This window comes from Athene cunicularia, assembly GCF_003259725.1.
Source record: "Athene cunicularia isolate RWA chromosome 5 unlocalized genomic scaffold, athCun1 chr5_part1, whole genome shotgun sequence".
In the NCBI taxonomy this organism is placed as follows: domain Eukaryota; kingdom Metazoa; phylum Chordata; class Aves; order Strigiformes; family Strigidae; genus Athene; species Athene cunicularia.
This window is the reverse complement of record NW_020799101.1, coordinates 30,330,138-30,349,823: the sequence shown is the minus strand read 5'-3', so window position 1 is coordinate 30,349,823 and position 19,686 is coordinate 30,330,138. Positions and strand designations below refer to the sequence as shown.

General features: G+C 38.4%; 1 protein-coding gene across 2 annotated transcripts in view; it reads right to left on the bottom strand.

Annotated features, from left to right (window-relative positions):
• Window positions 1–19,686, bottom strand: part of PRKD1 (protein kinase D1) — a 75,355-nt gene that overhangs the window by 40,851 nt on the left and 14,818 nt on the right. The window contains exons 2-4 of one of the 2 annotated variants that reach the window (XM_026849921.1): window positions 9,441–9,572; window positions 8,545–8,705; window positions 5,614–5,637 (exon numbers count right to left, since the gene is read on the bottom strand). In XM_026849921.1, the coding sequence (XP_026705722.1) occupies window positions 5,614–5,637; window positions 8,545–8,705; window positions 9,441–9,572 (317 nt within the window). The remainder of the gene's footprint in view (window positions 1–5,613; window positions 5,638–8,544; window positions 8,706–9,440; window positions 9,573–19,686) is intronic. The other variant, XM_026849922.1, reaches the window with a different exon arrangement.

The window sequence follows — 19,686 nt, the reverse complement described above, 5'->3', positions numbered from 1 at the left end:
ACCCCACCCCCCAAATGTCTGTGAAATGCATCCCATCTGATACTGTCTCCATACCATCCTTATTGAATCAAGAGATAACCAGCAAGTCTTTGAGCTTAACTACAGGCACTGGTTTGGAAAAAGTTCTGGCACTGGACAGAGGAGGTCTAGACAAACCAGCTTGGTGAGGCTTGGCCAAAGAGAAGAAGTTTAGGGGCAGTAGGATGTCACCAATGCATGCTATGCTGGACCATGTTCTCACCAACAAGGGGGGGCTGGTGGGGAGTGTGAAGCTCAAGGGCAGACTTGGCTGCAGTGACCATGAAATGGTGGAGTTCAAGATCCTTAGGGCAGCAAGGAGGGTGCACAGAAAGCTCGTTAGCCTGGATTTCAGGAGTGCAGACCTTGGCCTCTTCAGGGATCTGTTTCTCAGAGTATCATGGGATAAAACCCTGGAGGGAAGATAGGCCCAAGAAAGATGGTTAAGGATGAAGGATCACCCACTCCAAGCTCAAGAGGTCTGCATCAATGAACAAGGAGCTCCTGGACAAGCTCAAACACAAAAAGGAAGACTGAAGAGGGTGGAAGCAAGGACAGATAGCCTGGCAGGAATATAGAGAAACTGTCCAAGCAGCAAGGAATCACATTAGGAAAGATAAAGCCCTGATAGAATTATATCTGGCTAGGGACATCAAGGGCAACAAGAAAAGTTTCTATAGGTATGTCAGTGATAAAAGGAAGACTAGGGAACCTGTGAGCCCTCTCTAGAAGGGAACGGGAGACCTGTTTACCCAGGACATGAAGAAGCCTGAGGTACTCAGTGACTTTTTCACCCCACATTCCCCAGCAAGTGCTCCAGTCATACTGCCCAAGTTGCAGAAGGCAAAGGCAGGGACTAGGAGAATGAACCACCCACTGTAGGAAAACATCAGGCTTGAGACCATCCAAGGAACCTGAAGGTGCACAAGACCACTGGACCTGATAAAGTGCATCCACAGGTTCTGAGGAGACTGGCTGATGAAGTGGCTAAGCCACATCCACCATATTTGAGAAGTCGTAGCAGTCTGGTGAAGTTCTGGCTGACTGGAAACGGGGAAATAAAACCCCCATTTTCAAAAAAAAAAAAAAAAAGACCTGGGGAACTAAGGACAGTCAGTCTCACCTCTGTGCCCCACCAAAATCATGTAGTGGATCCTCCTGGAAACTATGCTAGTGCACGTGGAAAATAAGGTGACTGGTGACAACCAACATGGCTTCACTAAGGGCAAATTGTGCCTTCTACAGCAGGGTTACAGTGTTGATGGACAAGTGAAAACCAACTGATGTCATCTACTTGTACCTGTGCAAAGCTTTTGACACTGTCCCACTTGACATCCTTGTCTCTAATTTGTCCTGCATATGAGTTGGGGCAATCCCAAGCACAAATACAGGCTGGGTGGAGAATGGATTGAGAGCAGCCCTGAGGAGAAGGATTTGGGATTATTAGTGGATGGAAAACTGACTATGAGCCAGCAATGTGCGCTTGCAGCCCAAAAAGCCAACTGCATCCTGGGCTGCATCAAAGAAGTGTAACCAGCAGGTCGAGGCAGGTGATTCTTACCCTCTACTCTGCTCTTGTGAGACACCACCTGGAGTACTGTGTTCAGCTGTGGGGTCCCCAACAAAAGGACACAGACCTACTTGAGCAGGTCAAGAGAAGGGCCATGAAGATGATCAGGGGGTTAGAGCCCCTCCCTTATGCGGACAGGCTGAGAGAGTTGGGGTTGTTCAGCCTGGAGAAGAGAAGGCTCCAATGAGACCTTATAGCAGCCTTCCAGTACTTAAAGGGGGCCTACAGGAAAGGTGGGGAGGGACTCTTATCAGGAAATGTAGGGATAGGATGAAGGGTAATGGTTTTAAACTGAAAGAGGGTAGATTTAGATTAGGTATAAGGAAAAAAATCTTCATTGTGAGGGTGGTGAGGCCCTGGCACAGGTTGCCCAGAGAAGCTGTGGCTGCCCCCTCCCTGGCTGTGCTCAAGGCCAGGTTGGACGGGGCTGTGAGCAACCTGGGCTAGGGGAAGGTGTCCTTGCTCATGGCAGGGGGTTTAGATCTAAAAGATCTTTAAGGTCCCTTCTAACCCAAACCATTCTACAATTCTATGAAAACAAGCTTATATATTACAAGGGCAAGCACCACTGAACATTTTTTGGGCCAGGTAAGTGGAGATAAAAGGTTGCACCGATTGCCTTTATTCCTCAAAATACAAACTGCACTTTGAGATCTTCTAGCATTTCATAAGACCCAGTACTAACATTAATGATGTTTCAGAGATGCTATAGGAAAGTTGAATTTTTACTGCAGGGTTTGCCACTTTTTTATTTTCCGTATGTGCAAACCCTTATTTTAGTACTTAGAAACTATAAGAACCTAGCTCTGAGTGTATGTTTGGTTAGATGTACCATACACTCCTGAAGAACTGCTACTGTCACAGAGCCTACAAGTCCTCAGTTTAAGCCATGCTGACTTAATATGATGGATCATAAGCTGACAACTGTTACTATTTTATGTGTTTCCTAAAAACAAAATTGAGATTTAAGAACAAGTGGCAAATACCCAAGGACAAGAACAACCTCAACCTCTCTCCTTTTCCAAGCTTAAGAATCGAATACCTATAAAAACTTTCCAAGCAATCACAAACAAGTTGCATTCAAAACCATCAGCAGACGTGGCACATAAGAAGTTTCAGAACATCTACATCTTAAGTTGCTTACCATTTTATCTTTTACCTATCTTCCTAGATATCTGGAAAGTATTAGGTGCACAACTCATGCAATATTTAACACTTTATTAAATATACAGCTTTTAACTTAAAATTATCAACTTTTAGATCTCATCTAGCTGAAATGAACTGAAATGATCATATTTGGGCAAAAAAGCTCAGAAAAGCTCTTATGTAGTTGGAATTAAGTCACAAGAAATTCAGTGCCTCAGTATTTAGTGCATGGCAGCTAGTACAGGGACTACTATTATTTTATGGCACAGCAGTGTGTATGGTAAGCAATTCCAAATTTATTTTCTGTATCCCACAGTGTTTTAATTCAGGATTCAGTTGGACTTTGAATGTCACAGACAGGCAATGCTTTAAGAAAAAGGGGAACTAAATTTTAAATAGTTTTGGGTTTTACCTTTAATATGTTTTAATATTTTAAATAACTGCACAAAAGCAAAACTAAAAAAATTATACCTAAAAGATTGTGGAATTAACTTAAAACTCCTGTTTAAATATTTAACTTTCAGTGTCAGGTTCACTGAGTTCTTGATTCTCAGTTATGCTCAGTGCATGACCCTAGATTCACCTGGTGAACCTGACACTAAATCAATGTAAACATTACTTAGGACTGGTTTAGTTCACAGCCTATATTTTACACTTTTTAAAAAATTTTAAATAACATGTAGATTTTTGACCTCAAAAAATTTCCAGGAGCACTCCCAAAAATAGTATAAGGCTTTTATTAAAACAGATGAGCACACTGAAACTAAGTTCCCATGAGACAGAGAGGAATATGCTGTGTATGTCACTGGAGCATGGAAGGACAATTTGTGGGTGACAATAAAGAACCTAACTATGAGTGGTATTAATTGATAGTTGAGCATCTGTCTTCAAGAGGAAATACTAATTTTGCCTCTGAGGATCTTCAGTCCAATGAACTCTACTCTAGCCATTAGAAAAGGACTCCTACTAATTACAACTGGCTTAAAGGGCCAAGCTGCTCTCAGCTGCAACACCCTAGCTCTCCTTTAAACCCTACTTCAGGGGCTCTTTTTTTCCAGTCCAGTAAGCTGGGGAGGCAGATGAGGCTCTTACAGGGACTGAAACTGGGAAAAGGAGATGCATCTTCTGTCTGAGTGTGGAAAAGGGAAGCTTCATAGAGTGGGAATTTTTGAGTCACTGGAAACAAGGAGTCCTGATTTCAGTGGTGTAAGAGAAAATAGCAGCTGTACTAAGAGCTGGGTACAAGGGAAGATAGAGAAAATGGCCACCTACAACTCAAGACAATTTCCTCCCAGAGGCTTTACTGTCCTAATTCTGCAAAACACTCTTCTATATAGAGCTGAAAAGCCTCAAGTCATCTCTGCTTACAACAAATCTACAGAGGCAGGCAACACCTGATGCTTTGTATCCCATCAGTGATATGCAAATAGGCTTTTCAACTAAAATTATTTTAATTTTATATTCTTTAGTAAAAAATAATTCCCGATTCTTCATCAAAAAGCAAAGACACTACGTAAGTAACTCTGTGAGACATAGCATACCTATTTTAAATGCAAAGCTCAGCTAGCTTTTTCTCAGAATGACTTCCAATGTGTCTATAAAATTGCCTTAACATATCAACATTCACTGTTTCTAGAAGAATGAGTAAAATTTACTAAAATAGTGTAAACATAATAAAAATAGAAATAAAAGTCTACCATGTCATATAAATGCATTTTAAAGTAAAAACATAGATGGTTAACATATTTTCTTTTTACAAAAAAAACACTATTTTATTTTTCCTTCAATTACCTTTTTTTTTCATTACTACATTTAATTACTGTTAATTTAGGGTAATCTATCACCATCCAGATCGATGGATTCATCATTTTTTCAGATAGCACATGCTTAAAATAAAATTATCTCAGATATTAAACCCCCCCTGTTCTATATGTGTTTGCTTTTATTTTTATGGGTGTTCTATGGAACTGTAATTCTGGTGCGCGCTTACAGTAAGAATCATTGTGCTTCAGAAAGAAATAAAGTTACTCCTTTTAAAGAGATATATGTTTGGCCATGATAATCTTGATTTCGGCATAACAAAATATTCCTCACATTAACTACGCAGTATTTCTAGAAAGGAAAACATTTGCAAAGCCTGCTCTGCTCTGGCTGCATCTCAAGTATATGCTGCAATGGAAAGATGCCAAACATTTGACAGTTTCTGTAACTTTTGAAACTTTAAACATGAAACAAACTTCTTTGGAAAATCCATATTGAAAGCCAAAGAGGACCACCTTTGACATGAAGCATCTATTAAAAACAAAATAATTGTTTTCTCCTTTAGACTTGATACTCTTCTTATATATAGCTGTAACTTAGCTGTACACTGTTCGTGCTTATTTCCACAGAAATACAGAATCCTTGGGGGTTTTAATTCAACCAAATAAAAGCTACTACAATGCATTAATGGTATTAGAATTTTATTGCTGATGAGCACAGGTTTTTTAGCTTAAAATATCTATTTTCTACATTACTCCAGCAAATACCCAATGTTCTGAAAGTGAAGTTAAAATTTTCTTCGCATGTGTTACTACCAGTAAAAAAAGGGCTTTATCCAACCAATGATGCCTATGAAATGAAAAAGCCACTTTTGTATCGAAATATTTCAATGTTAGCTAATTTTATTGTTTAGTATAAGAACTACGACCTTCACCATGGAATCTGAACTTTGCAATTTCGCACTAGGTATCCTATTTCTAAAACTAAAACAACTGCTCTTGAGTTCTGAAGATTCTAATATACAATCTGATTAAATTCCGGAATTTATTCACATTGATACTGAAAATCACAAAAGAGGATGTTCTTGATAGTATGATAGGGAGTAAATTCGTACATACCTCATAGCCAGGGCTGACAGGAGACTGAGATAGGAAGGTGGAAAGACAAAAAAAAACAGAACAAATAAATAAGGGGGAGAAAAAAGATAGAAAATAATGTTACTTTAGAAGCAAGCATGAATGTGTGATTACTTTATACTCTCATTCTATATTACAGAATAGAATGAAAAATACTTGCATTTGAGCTATGACAGATAACAATCTGGGTTACATAGCATCCTCCTAGATGTACTTTTCTTAGCATTTCTGTTGATGAGTTTTATACTACTAAGTTAAGAATAAAAAAAAAAAAAAGAGGATATTGCCCAGATTTTACTCTTTGGAGGTAGATTTTTAAAAATGTACTCAAATATAGTCCCCAGACAATTTTCTGCTCAAATGAAATACTTTATCGTCTAATGAAAACATTTACACCCAAACTGAAACTGTCTGTGTGTGGTGGTTCTCTAAGGAAGGATCATTAAAGTACCCTTTTCAGGATTCCACATCATCCTGTCTCAAAAGATTTTTTGAATGCCACAGTTTCATAAGTTAGGGCATAACTTCTTCATTTCATAAGTGGCATTCTTCCAGAAACCAGACTTACAAGCTAAATTTAACACCATGAGCTAAAGCTGGGTTCTTTCTGGTTCATACATCAACAAAAAGGTTCTGAAATCATAACTTCGTTAATAATCCCATCTATGAAAAATCTCCAAGAACACCTTCTCTCTGAAGTCCTCTGACTCTACATAGCAAATAGGGGTAAAAATGACATTTGTTTTAGTCCTATTTGAAGACTTGACAGATATATGATTGAATTCAGTGGTCCCAAACATAGGTTCTATTTTGCTACCAGTGATTTAAGCGCCACATCAATAATAATAATAATAATGAACGATACAATTTTGTGAACGAGGATTATGTTTCTTAGTATATTCACACAGACTGTAGAAAAACTAAACACGTTCCAAAGTACATGCTTTGATTGGTACCACGGTACATACTGCCATAAAACTTATCTCACAAGTACTGCAGGAGAATGGAGTCCAAAGGACAGATCTGACACAGGAGAACTGACAAAGCTTATGCACACTTAAAAAAAGGGAAAAAAAAAAAGAAACACATTCAATGCAAAAAACCCAAAACAAAACAAAAGAGATACAGAAGCCATATGTGAGAGCACTTATGAAAATCTGGTAAATGACACCATGATTTCCTGAAACAAAAGTGAAATCAAAAAGCTATTTCACTTCTCTAGGCTAATGCCCATCCCTGTACCTACTGCAAAGGTATTTTCATTGTGCATGCTCTTGTGTGTGCATGTGTCATGTTCTGAACACAGCATAGGTATACTGATGATTACAAGTTCTTTCAGAAGTATATAGCCTGCAGTACATATGAAATTTACTGTATTTCTTCACTGGCAATTTTAATATTTTCAACAGTTTTGAAATATGTAAACTTTGCAAACCAGGTATTTCATGTAAGAATGTATTAGCAACAATGCAGTCGTATAATTGTTTTCTAATTGAAATTTTTTGCTATGTTGTAACTGTACAGTGCAGTGAATATTTATAGAGAGTGTACCAGGGTGCTCACTCATACAATTTTTCAACCAAAATTCAAGAAACAATTCACAATTAGAGTCAGCCTTCCTCAAAATTTTCTGTCTTGGTCTGAGTAAGTCAGCATTTTTGAAACAATCTACTAAGAATGATCAAGATTTCTTGCTGCAGTTTTTTCAGAACTTAAGCGCCTTACGCATTTATGCAACTTTTCAATTAAAAATACGAATTTATAATGTTAACCTTAATTTCCAAGTAGCTTTAGGCTAATGATAATCAGTAGCTTAAGTACATAATTATGGTTCGTAGATGGTACTGCATATAGCACGAAGTCTACATCATTTGCAATAGTGTCCTTTTAGTATGTCAAGTTTAATAAGTTTAATATTCTAATTGAGAGGAAAACATGATAATTATTGTGTGTACTTATAAATTCTTTCCTCTCTTTTAAACCTTAAGGTTTTCAAAACTTTCACTTAGGAGTGGATTCATTTACACACAGTATAAATTCTTAACTATTCAAGTATATTATGACCATGAGTGTTAAAAGGAACAAATGTACCCAAGATAAAATATATGAATCATTCTAATTCACTCCAGTCATAGAATCAGAGAATGTTTTGGGTTGGAAAGGACCTACACTCCCCGATAAAGAGACCCTCCCCATCTTTCCTGTAGGCATTACATTTTGTTCTCAGAAGAACTGTTTTCATGATGGAAAACTACTATATTAATGCATATACAAGTATACCGTATATTTAGTGTGCTTGTGTGCATGCTGTACATCTATATATATATCTCTACACACATACAGACATACATATATATACACTCACCACAAAGATCTGTTTAAGAAAATAATGGAGATTTCTCCTACTTTCTTCTAAACACTTAGAAATATGCTAAATACACAGGCTCCAACTAAATAACTATAGCCCTGCCTGTGACAGATAACTCAGTTTGATACCATGGTGTTTGGGTCACAGTGTCCTCCTGAGGCAAATCTTTTCCATATCATAAATGAATGGATATAATTGTCTGATACAAAAGAAATTCAACTTCTAGTTCCAGAGAAGACATCATCCAAGATGCAACTACTCACATTAGCATGGGTGGCAGTTTTAGACTTTCAAAATAACCTAATTCTTGACAAAGGGAGGAGACTCCTGGGGAGTATCAGAAGTGACACATACCTTAAACCCACTTACTTTAAGCTGGTGACCTCCCTTTTACATCAAGATGCCTTTTCTCATAGCAGTGCTTTATAATTTACATACCACCCTCCTCTGCAGTCTGTAACAGGCAAAACCAGATCCTATAGCACTAAATGTCATTGTTTCTTATCAGCAACACCCATGGTGTCTATGGCTAGGGAATCTCATACCAGAACGGCTTCATCCGGCACGCTGGGTGAGGGTTCTGCAGAAACTGTCCGAACCGTGCTGAGTCCTGTTAGGGACACGTTTGACAGGCGCCGTTTACGTACGCCACTGCAGTTGTTAGGGATTTTAAATGCACATCTCTTATGGTAATTTAGACCACAGCCTGAAAAGAGATATGTAAAACCATCTGATTATGGTTTATTACCGGAAAAAGCAAAGAATTCCTCCCCCAGCCCCCAAACCAACAAGAATTCAAAACAACCACCCTTATTTTTGATTAAACTTTTTTCCTCCGTTCCGCTGGTTTAGCTCCTATGTTCTACAAATTTTTTGAGAGATGATGTTATAAACTCTGAATAGTTATGTCTAAAATAAGTGGGTTTTCTTCACCTTTTCAAAAATCTATGGTCTTAAAGTGCAGGAAATTTCTGTGATCAGCATTTGAGAGAAGTCTTTCACTGCAAATGGTATATTCCATTGGATGCAGTCTGCCAGGAGTTGAATAGTTGTGGCAAGATGAGAAAAGATAGCTACTGCAACATCATATGGACTGACAGTAATTTCAGTTAAATGATCTGAATTAATGTGATATTACAATGAGATACAGGCTCAGGCTCATAAAGGAAGTGTAAGACACAGAAAGCCTTTTCTTAAAAACACATACAGACCAATTTTTTTGCACTTCTGGTTACAGAGTCGTAACTAGGAGGCCTCAGAGCAGTCTAAAGGATCAACTCTTAAATTGGCTAATTATTTTGATAGTCCTTAGTATCTCTTAACGCCTGTCATTTTTTTGATGCCTAACCAATTTAAAGGCATCATCAGAGAGACAACATATATAAATGGAACAGATAGGTCTCTTCCTGAGACTGAAAAATCCCATCTCACTGCAACTTACCTTCACATTTGAGTCCCTGACGCACCAGCCCCCACAGCATTTCTCCACAATGGTCACAAAAGGCTGGCGCTCGATATGAATGAACAAAAAGAGCATGGGGCCGGATTTGAAAGTCTTCAAATGTAGCAGAAGCTGTAACAAGATCATTTCAAAAATTAATAAAATTAGTAACATTTTGATGATACACCTTCATACTACAATGATCACTGGAAAAAGAATAAAGTTGCTTTACAGACGTGCAACAATAACTTCTCTGAGAATAATTTTCCAATAAAACACAGGAGGATAATAGTGTATAAAACATTTATCAGAAATTGCCAGAGTTCGGTCAAATGTTGGAAATTTTAACATAATCTTTTTACAGATTTGACTCACTACACCTGAAGTTATACATACATAAGATAAACTGAACATATCTAGTAAAGAAACTTTTTTTTTAAAGACAAGTAAAGGAAAATGTATTAAAAATGGGCCATTTCAGCTGACCATTCAGTATAGTGGGTCCAGCAGCCTATGTTGTTATCAGTGAACTGATTGCTCAAGTTGAAAACATACATTAGATTTTTTTAAAAGAAAACATGTAATTATACACCAAATCATCGATAAAGACAAAAACCTTGCAGAGCAGTCCGGAAGACTGCTGTACTTTTCCTGAAGCACCAATCCTTTCAACGAGATGTGAGCCCCCAACTAGTATAATGGTTGCAGAAGCTACAGGGGCTAGTTAAGGGCACTACTGTAAAATAAACAATGACAGTGTTTTAAGAACTATATTTAGTACACAGAGATAGGCAGTACCACAACACTTTAAAAAATATACTTTAACAAAATCTCTGTCATTAAATATGTTAAACTTGTATCAGATAAGCTAATGAAAACCAGTATCTGTCAAATGTTGTTAAACATTAAGCAGATATGCAAACACGATCTCATTCAGACTGCCATTTGAACAGATGATTTAAGTGTGTGCTTACTCTTCACAGATATGAGTATGAATGAAGCAAGTATGTAGTCACTTAATAAGAACGCTTTGTCTCAACAGAAATACGTTTCTGATTTGCAAATGAGAGAAAAAAACCCTACTTTTTAAAATGGATCAGTTCAAATTAATTTCTAAAAGATCCAAATACTCTTAGCCCCTGGCTTGTTCCTTGTGTATTAATGAAAAGAGGATCAAAAAGCAGCGTACCGATCAAGAAAAGGTTTTTAACTAATTCGAGCAGAGTACCAATAAAGACCTATGCCCTGGACTTAGTTCATTCTGTGCACAAAACTGCTACTCTTAGGTGAAACTTTTCAAAAAATGTCCACAGAAAGATATGTTTCTAGTCTTGACCAGTCTCGGGATCTTTTAACAGACGTTTTTGGAATACTATCACAAAAGTAGGATTCAATGACTTCAATGTTATCAAATCTTCTTTTGTAAATTTTTATTAAAACAATCTAAATCACCTAACAGTTTAATTCAGGATTTAACTTTATTTTTCCCAGAATTATTCTGTTCCTGGCTTTCATAATTAGCCACGTCAAAAAAATTAATTCATAAAATTACAACTTCATAAAACAGTCTGACATATTACAACATGCTGAATCTGAAATAAAATAGTTTCCCATTTATTTAGCAATGTTAGGCCAGGCATTTTTTTTCAGCCTCAAGGGCTTCCAAACACATACGGACACTTGTTGAAGTATGCTATTTTTCTATTTTTTTCCAGACTACAGCAGTCAAGTTCATTGTTAAGGCAATGCTCACTCTGTAACAGCAATGCTCTCCTTACTATACTAGAACACACAACTCATCAGAATGTATTTTAGATGTTGAACAATATGCTTGTGATTTTATTTTGTCTAGGTCTTATGTCAACCATCTTTTCTGTGCATACAGTCAGATGTTTTTCTGTAATTCCAACCAAATCAAGAATACATTGGAAGGATCAAGCACTCAAACTTTAAAATATATTTTGATGTTATTTAAAATATAAAAATACATATTTTTATTCACTTGTACAAACAGAACAAAATACAGGCATATTAACTTCCCTATTCAATTTTATATTGAAGATATATCAGAACTAGAACAACACTTCTCCAGTAGATCACTGGTTTTTGGAGTTCAAGAAGGATTCATTCTTCTGGGTGTCTCTATCACCAGCATGCAGTAACCAGGAGAAAAAGGTGCCACTATCAGGCAACAGACACCTCTATGGTCTTACCAATTGAGCTACAATAGCCCAGAAGCTAGAAGAGATTAAGGTATAGATGAATATCATACCTTGATACTAAATAAAAGTTGAATTGGAGAAGGAGGAGCAAGGAAAACAATTCCAGGAGTTCACAGCTATGCTGTAACCTATCTGCACAAAAAATACCGTGCTTATCAGCCTACAGTTTAGGAGGTTGGATTCTCCCCTGTTGTATCATATGGAAGGAGCTGAGAGGGGTATTTTCTGTCATCTGATCTCCTAGAGACTATCAAGGAGTCATTTTGGGTCTTGATAACTCACACCTTCCTCTCCTCTTGCCTAGTCTATTAAATTGTAATATACACATGAGGACATGGGTGTTCAGAATTTGGAAACTCCCGTCATACTGCATGCTGCAACAAAACTTCTCAGCAACGTAGACTGCAATAAACACATCCCTAAGCCTTCAAAGGTGCTGAAGGAGCTGGCTGAGGTACTCTCCAAGCCACTTTCCATCATTTACCAGCTGTCCTGGCTGACCAGGGAGGTCACGACAGATCAGAAATTGGCCAGTGTGTCGTCCGTCTATAACAAGGGTCAGAGGGATGATCCGGGAAATTACAGGCCTGTCAGACTGACTTCAGTGCCCGGGAAGCTGATGGAGCAGCTCATCCTGAGTGCCATCACACAACACATGTGGGACAACCAGATGCTCAGGCCCAGATCAGGCCTTTGACACCGTTTCCCATTCTCCTGGTGAAACTGGTTGCTTGTGACTTGGATGGTCACACACTTCGCTGGGTAAAAAAACTGTCTGGATGACCCGGCCCAAAGAGCTGTGGTGAACAGAGTTAAATCCAGTTGGCAGCTGATCACAAGTGGTGTCCCCCAGGGCTCGGTTTTGGGGCCACTACTGTTTAACATCTTTATTGATGATCTAGATGAGGGGATCGAGTGCACCCTCAGTCAGTTTGCAGATGACACTCAGCTGGGTGGGAGTGTTGATCTGCTCGAGGGTAGGGAGGCTCTGCAGAGAGACCTGGACAGGCTGGAGCCATGGGCTGAGCCCAACTGGAGGAGTTTCCATAAGGGCAAATGCCGGGGGCTGCCCTTGGGTCACAACAACCCCCAGCAGCGCTACAGGCTTGGGGAGGAGTGGCTGGAGAGCTGCCAGTCAGAGAGGGACCTGGGGGTGCTGATTGACAGCCGGCTGAACAGGAGCCAGCAGTGTGCCCAGGGGGCCAAGAAGGCCAATGGCATCCTGGCTTGTGTCAGCAATAGCGTGGCCAGCAGGGACAGGGAAGGGATCTGACCCCTGTACTCGGCACTGGTGAGGCCGCCCCTCGATTCCTGTGTTCAGTTTTGGGCCCCTCACTCCAAAAAGGACATTGAATGACTCGAGCGTGTCCAGAGAAGGGCAACGGAGCTGGTGCAGGGTCTGGAGCACAGGTCGTACGGGGAGCGGCTGAGGGAACTGGGGGGGTTTAGTCTGGAGAAGAGGATGCTGAGGGGAGACCTCATCGCCCTCTACAGCTCCCTGAAAGGAGGGTGCAGACAGCTGGGGATGAGTCTCTTTAACCAAGTAACAAGTGATAGGACAAGAGGGAATGGCCTCAAGTTGCACCAGGGAAGGTTTAGACTGGATATTAGGAAGCATTTCTTTCCAGAACGGGTTGTTAGGCATTGGAAAGGGCTGCCCAGGGAGGTGGTGGAGTCCCCATCTCTGGAGGTGTTTAAGAGTCGGACTGACAGATATGGTGTAGTTGGGAACTGTCAGTGTTAGGTTAATGGTTGGACTGAATGATCTTCAAGGTCTTTTCCAACCTAGATGATTCTGTAATTCTGTGAATTCCGCTATTTGTTTCCTTCTGATTTTCAACCTAAGTTCAGAGCCCCACTCCTGTTCAGGACTCCTGATTCTGGATTTTGCACAGCATATCCACCCTACAGTTTTATGAAGAATATTTTGATTAACATTTCTACTTCTTCCCATAACAAAATGATCGTGGAAAAGCATTGCATCTGGGAGCTTTTTCAAAGATAAGCAGCAACAATAGTACACTTTTGTTGACTTCCAACAAAACTGCAATGTACACTTTTTGCTGTTGTGTCTCTAGAGTCTGCACATAACAAAAAGCTTACTAAAACAAAATACTCAGTAAGCATGTATTTCTCTCCAAGGGAAAAGGCAAGGAAGACCTTACTGTAAGACTCCTCAGACATTAATTTTGGAAATATTTATGCTTATAAAAAATACTTCCCTAAGGTTGTTTCTAAAAACATACAAGTAATAATGAGACCACTATTAAAACAGGAGTGATACGTAAAATAAGAAGTGTATGTCTTAATAGCAAAGGATTTAAGCATCTATGGAAGTTTATGCCTATTTACTTGAATATCTACCTGAAGTTATGCATGTATTTAAATTCTATTTTGAGGGGGTAATGTTTGCTATTTGCCATGAACTGTGAAAACAACTGAAGCATATTTCTATGATGTTAAGGGAGCAGGAGCTAGTAACAAAGGGTCCACCTGAACTGAAGGGGCGTGAAAGTTACTCTTAGAAGTTCCAGAGATCAAAGACAAAGCGCAGAAAGGCAAGAAACAGTTTAATGGAACAGTGAAGGATTGTTAGAGCCTACCTGAGGCAAGTTCTAGGATGCTTCCAGCATTACCATTGGTATCTTCTTTTGGTGAAGATAAGCAGTGATAAATATCATTCTTATTCTACATTTCAACCCTCCTGGCTGAATAAGTGGAACTTATCATATCTTTTTATATGATGACATATTTTAAAAGCCATATCACTTTATACTGACATGATAAATATTTAAAAATAAAAGGTAGGGACAAAAAATGCATTTTATTTTAAGAAAGCTTTAAATTTTGCAAGTACTGCAGAATACAGCAATAAGAGAATACAAAACATCATTCTTTCTCCTTCTTTTGAAACTTGTTTTGGCAGTGTTCCATTCTGCTGAAAGGCATGGAACTGTTTTGGATTTTAATTTTTAGTGTAAAAATAGTGTTTTTCTAGGCTCCAGATTTACAAGTTCTCATCAGGCCCTGCAGACAGGGTTCTGATTTCTTGTCTCATTAAAAGTTATTGCAGATCACTATTCACTGAAACTAGTGTGTCATTAGAACTTGATCTGGAAGAACTACGTCAACTAGCAAATTACTCAAATCTTTAGTCTGTACAAATATGGCTAATTCATATTTCTTGTTTTGCCACCTGTATGGCATAGTTGACTTTCTATAGCTAAACCTAGCACAGCTTAAATTTTCACAGCATGCAATTCCAGAAGCAGTCATATACAAGTTAGGTTCTTCTTTTAAACTTCTTCCATCATCTTGTCATTTGTTTCTTTTTAAAATTACACATCTAGAAAGGCTTTTATATAGTCACTAACAATCAAAGTTTTAACTTTCAGAATACTCTTATGTTACTGACTGAAAAAATAAAAGCCCTGCTGATGAAGAGAAAGATACAAAATTAAATGGAGACCTTTCTTTATTAACAAAAAGCTCCTGTAATGTCATGTTACCCTTTTGCTTTGACAGAGCACTGATGCTGTGAAGGCAACTTTCTGGCTGTACTTAAAATTGTACAGTAAAAAAAGAAGGGGTTCCAAATATGTCTACAACCATATCCTGAAAAACTTACTACTCTGCAGAAAGCCTGCAGTATTATGTTCTTAATATGATACTGTTAGACTGTTAACTCTCAGGCTAACTTGTCATCATCTATTTAAGCATTCTTAGTATCACCAAAACACAGACATTGAAACTACAACAGTTTTGACAAGACTGTTTCATCAAGTCTGTTAATGACTTGGCTGTTAATGGCTAGTACTCCCTTGTTCTGGGCTCAGGAGCAGATCTATCATTCAGCACAGCTGGAAATGAGAACAAGAAGCCATTGCAACTCACAGAGGCAAGGTCCTGCTTTCAGAAAGAGGCAAATGATTTACCAATCATTTTGAGTTCCAACTCTAAAAGGACTTTGAACTATCAGCAGAGGTGAGATCCTGCTCTTATGAGCAACAGAGTTTCATGTAATGGGAGCTGTCATCTAGCATCCATGCCTCATAGCATAAGAAACCATCAACCACATGATTCGCAGTAGCTTGCAGCTATGAAGTCAGACATTTTTCTGCTACCCTCTCCCATTTGGAATGCCTTTAAGAGAAATGCATCCCATTGACTTCCTACAGGCGCTCATAACTGAGTCCTTCCCTACAGGAATTGCTGGCATTCACCAATTAAAAAATAAATAACACATACGTTATACACTATTCCACTTCAAGCACTGATTAAGCCATAACAATTAATACCTTTCACTGGGCTAAAAGAAAGCATTTTATTCTTTTTGCTATTCCATCCTTACAGTCTAAGACCATCTGAGTTTTCAGAGTCCCATCAAAGTCAGCAGAGCTAGGGCAGTTCATACAAGCCAAGTATTTGATCTCTGATCTTCATCTTGAAGTCTGATTTAAAAATTAAACTAAGATTATCAGGTCCCTAATACAAAATAGAAATTACAGCTTCATAAAATCTAGACATGTACAGATTTATAATGACTCTATTTATTCTGCTCTGAAATAAGGAAACTTGGATATGGAAAATTTGGCTCTAATGAGCTTTCTGGATGTGTGTGTAAGTAATTCAGCACTCTAAATTTCACATGCAGGAAAATCTTTCTAATCTAGAGAATTCTGTTTTGTTTTCATTACCTATTACTGCTTTATCTCAATGTTTTAGGTGAAAAATAGCTTAAATTATTAATACTAACAGTTGGGTAACTGGCTGTAAGAGGCAGGGACAGAGGGGGAGATAAATTTTCAGAATTTAATTTTGAACTCTCAAGCAGAAGCCTGCCACTTTCTAACTACAATTGGTACAGTCCAGTTGCTTTTTGTTTTTTTTTTTGTAACACCCAGACAAAGCCAAAGTGGCATGCCCTCAATCCCTCAGTGATACACAAGGAAACCAAACCACCAACTACAAGCATGATCACACGTTGTGCTTCTGCACATGGACTATTTAGACAGGAAACACTGTGAGCTTGGGATCTAGAAAGAGAGGGTGGAAAAGAAAGGTTCCCAAAAAGAAGCCGTCATCTCAGAAGAGGGGAGATGGAAAGACAAAGGTGAAGATCCTGTTTAGAGGTAGCATGCAGAAAACGAGGGAAGAACCCAAAGATCAGGGAGATGGAAGTCAGGGGATGGCCATGCATTTTGGTCAGTGATGCCCAATAGTGGTAACTGCAAGAAGAGGCACAGCAGGAACAAACGTGACTTTCTGACCAGCATTCCCTGGCCAGCAGCCACCTCCTTACTGGGAGGGGCACTAGGGAGCTAGTGAATGTAAGGCTTGGAAGGGCAGAAATGAGCCAGAGAGGGAGGCACTCAAGTAAGGTAAAAGCTCTGATCTCCTTGGTTCTTAAATAAACCCCAGTATCCAGACTCACTAGGGGTTATTTACATTATCTCACCCATGAGATTTAAGTAATAAACCATAGGAGAAAATAAACCATTTGCAATCATTTGCCCACTGCTAGATCAGACTTGTACGGAAAGTTTTAATAAAAGATTAACGTTTATGAGTGAACATGCTTGATTCGTCTGTACATTCTGAATTTTTAAGGTTAAATTTTAATGTACTTCTATTCATTTGAGAATTATTCCACAGTTTCAAACCTACAAACTATACAGCACAGTAGATTTTATATTCATTTGAAATCCCAGCACACATTTTTTTATGAATTCACCCATTTTTCACCCAAGTGGAAAAACCAACAATACCTTAGTTCACAGACTTGGGCCCTGTTAATCATAAAATTACACTGCAGAGGTATTAATTTAGCATAGGAAAACAAAATTAAATACTCCACAAGTTTACTGGAGTTACTGACACAGTGTTCAAAATTAACTCTGACTACTGGCAACAAGGAGCAGCTCCAAATTAAAAATAAAGCCTCTCGCTCACTTTCCGTGCTCACACTGATATAAATTAATATCATAAAGTAAACACTACATGTCTTTTACATCTTTATGTCCTCTGATTTTGTTTTGTAAGTTCTTCACACAGTTCTTTTCTAAGGTTTCTGAAAAAAATCAAGTGATGGATTACATGGTCACTGTCAGAATCATACATCTCAAAAAGAGGTGCTCAAAAAGAGTCAGTAGCACTTGTAAAGCTTACCTAATTCCTTCAAGCTTCTTTCATAAAAGGTTAAGAAAATGACTTGTTATATGGTGAATAAATGCTTACAGCTAAAAGTATAATGGAATTAAAAATACAATCTTATACTGAACTCACTAAGGAACCTCTGTGTATGTGAGACTATTTTTAACACACTAATGTGACGATCTGAAAAAGTTTAGATATATCTTAAAGTTACCCTAAGAATTAATAAATATATATAATCATATATACACAGGTGGAGGGTTTTTTTCATGGTATCATCAGATGTCCATGGGCCCTTGATGGGCTGCACCAAAAAGTGCTGATGGACCTGTCTGACGTCATTGTGAGACCACTCTCAACAGTCTTTGAACAATCACAGCTGTTGGGAGAAGTGTCCAAAGACTGAAGGAAAGCAAATGTCACTTCTACCTTTAAGAATGGCAAGAAGGAGGACCCAGGGAACTACAGACCAGTCAGACTCACCTCAAGCCCTGGGAAGGTGATAAAACAACTAATCCTGGAAATACACAACTACTTCTGGCACATACTTTAGTGTCTACCTAATAATGCTTTCTTCACATCTCAGATCTTTGATATGGGACCGTCAGAGACAAGGAACAGAAGCATGACTGTATATAACTGTTGAGTGTTCTTATCCTCACTTTAATCTTTCTAGAAGAAGACGAGAAAAGGGCAAAGGGAACCTAACAATACTAAGTAAATGGACAATTTACACATGAAATACCCAAGATGACATAACCTGGATGAAAAATTAATTATTGTTCTGAACTGTGGTTAATTTTTTTTAAATGGATTACAACAAATCAAGAATAACTCATCATGGAAACATCTCCAATGCCTGGCCAGGTAGATCTGAAGGTCAAAAAGATAAGCAGAATGTTTAGAGAATATATTATTGTTCCACTAAAGATAACAAAAGAGTTCTACTGACTTAATAGGTTTACTTGGGATTTCACCCATGCACATAAATAAATGGAATTGAAATTAACATTGAGAAACGGTGATACTAATATTCCTCACTTGACATTCTGTGTTCATTTTCTGTGTGACTGACCCAAAAAGAAGTCTAGCAAGAGAGAAGAAATGACGGATGAGAAGAACCACTGGAGGCAGGGAAGAGACTTCCATATAAGGAGAGATTAAAAGATTGGAATTGTTTCATTTGCAGAGGAAATGAGTAAGAGTTTACAGGATTCAAGAAGAGGAGGAAGGCAAAAAAACAAACAAGGAAACAAACATAACATTTGTGGTATAACCTTCTGCAGCACCAGAGTGTTAGGAGTCTTCAAGTCATAATAAGCAGGCAAGCTCTCCAAACTACTTTTTGGCAACAAGTTACACCTTAACTAGGTTAACAGAAACATTCTTGGGGCCCCTTTAAGAGCCAGAGTGAGGCGGATTTCAGTCAGCATGACATTGTCTCCAGGCTTGAGTCACATTACCATTGGGATACAAAAAAGTAGCAGATTGCAACCTGTGGCAGTTCCTGAGTCTGTTCCTCCTTAGTTTCCGTTTCAAACTGTTATATTCCCCAAGGGAAGGAGGTTTGCTTGTTTGTGCAGACCTGCTTTAGCTACAAACCTCAAGCACTTCCTAAAAGAAGATGTGTATCTTACCACAAAGGGTTGCAAACATCATTTACTGGAAATAACCACGAGACTGTATATTGCTATTTGATCTTTCAGAACACCAAAGCCAGCAGTCAGCCAATGAAAATAAATTCAATGAGTTTAACAGTAATATTGAAAGATATATATTTTTACATAAGCCATATTTAATTTGAAACCTACTGGAGCAATGAGTTATTGAGACCGTGAATTCAGAGACTGAAAAAGTAGAGAGATTCTCCA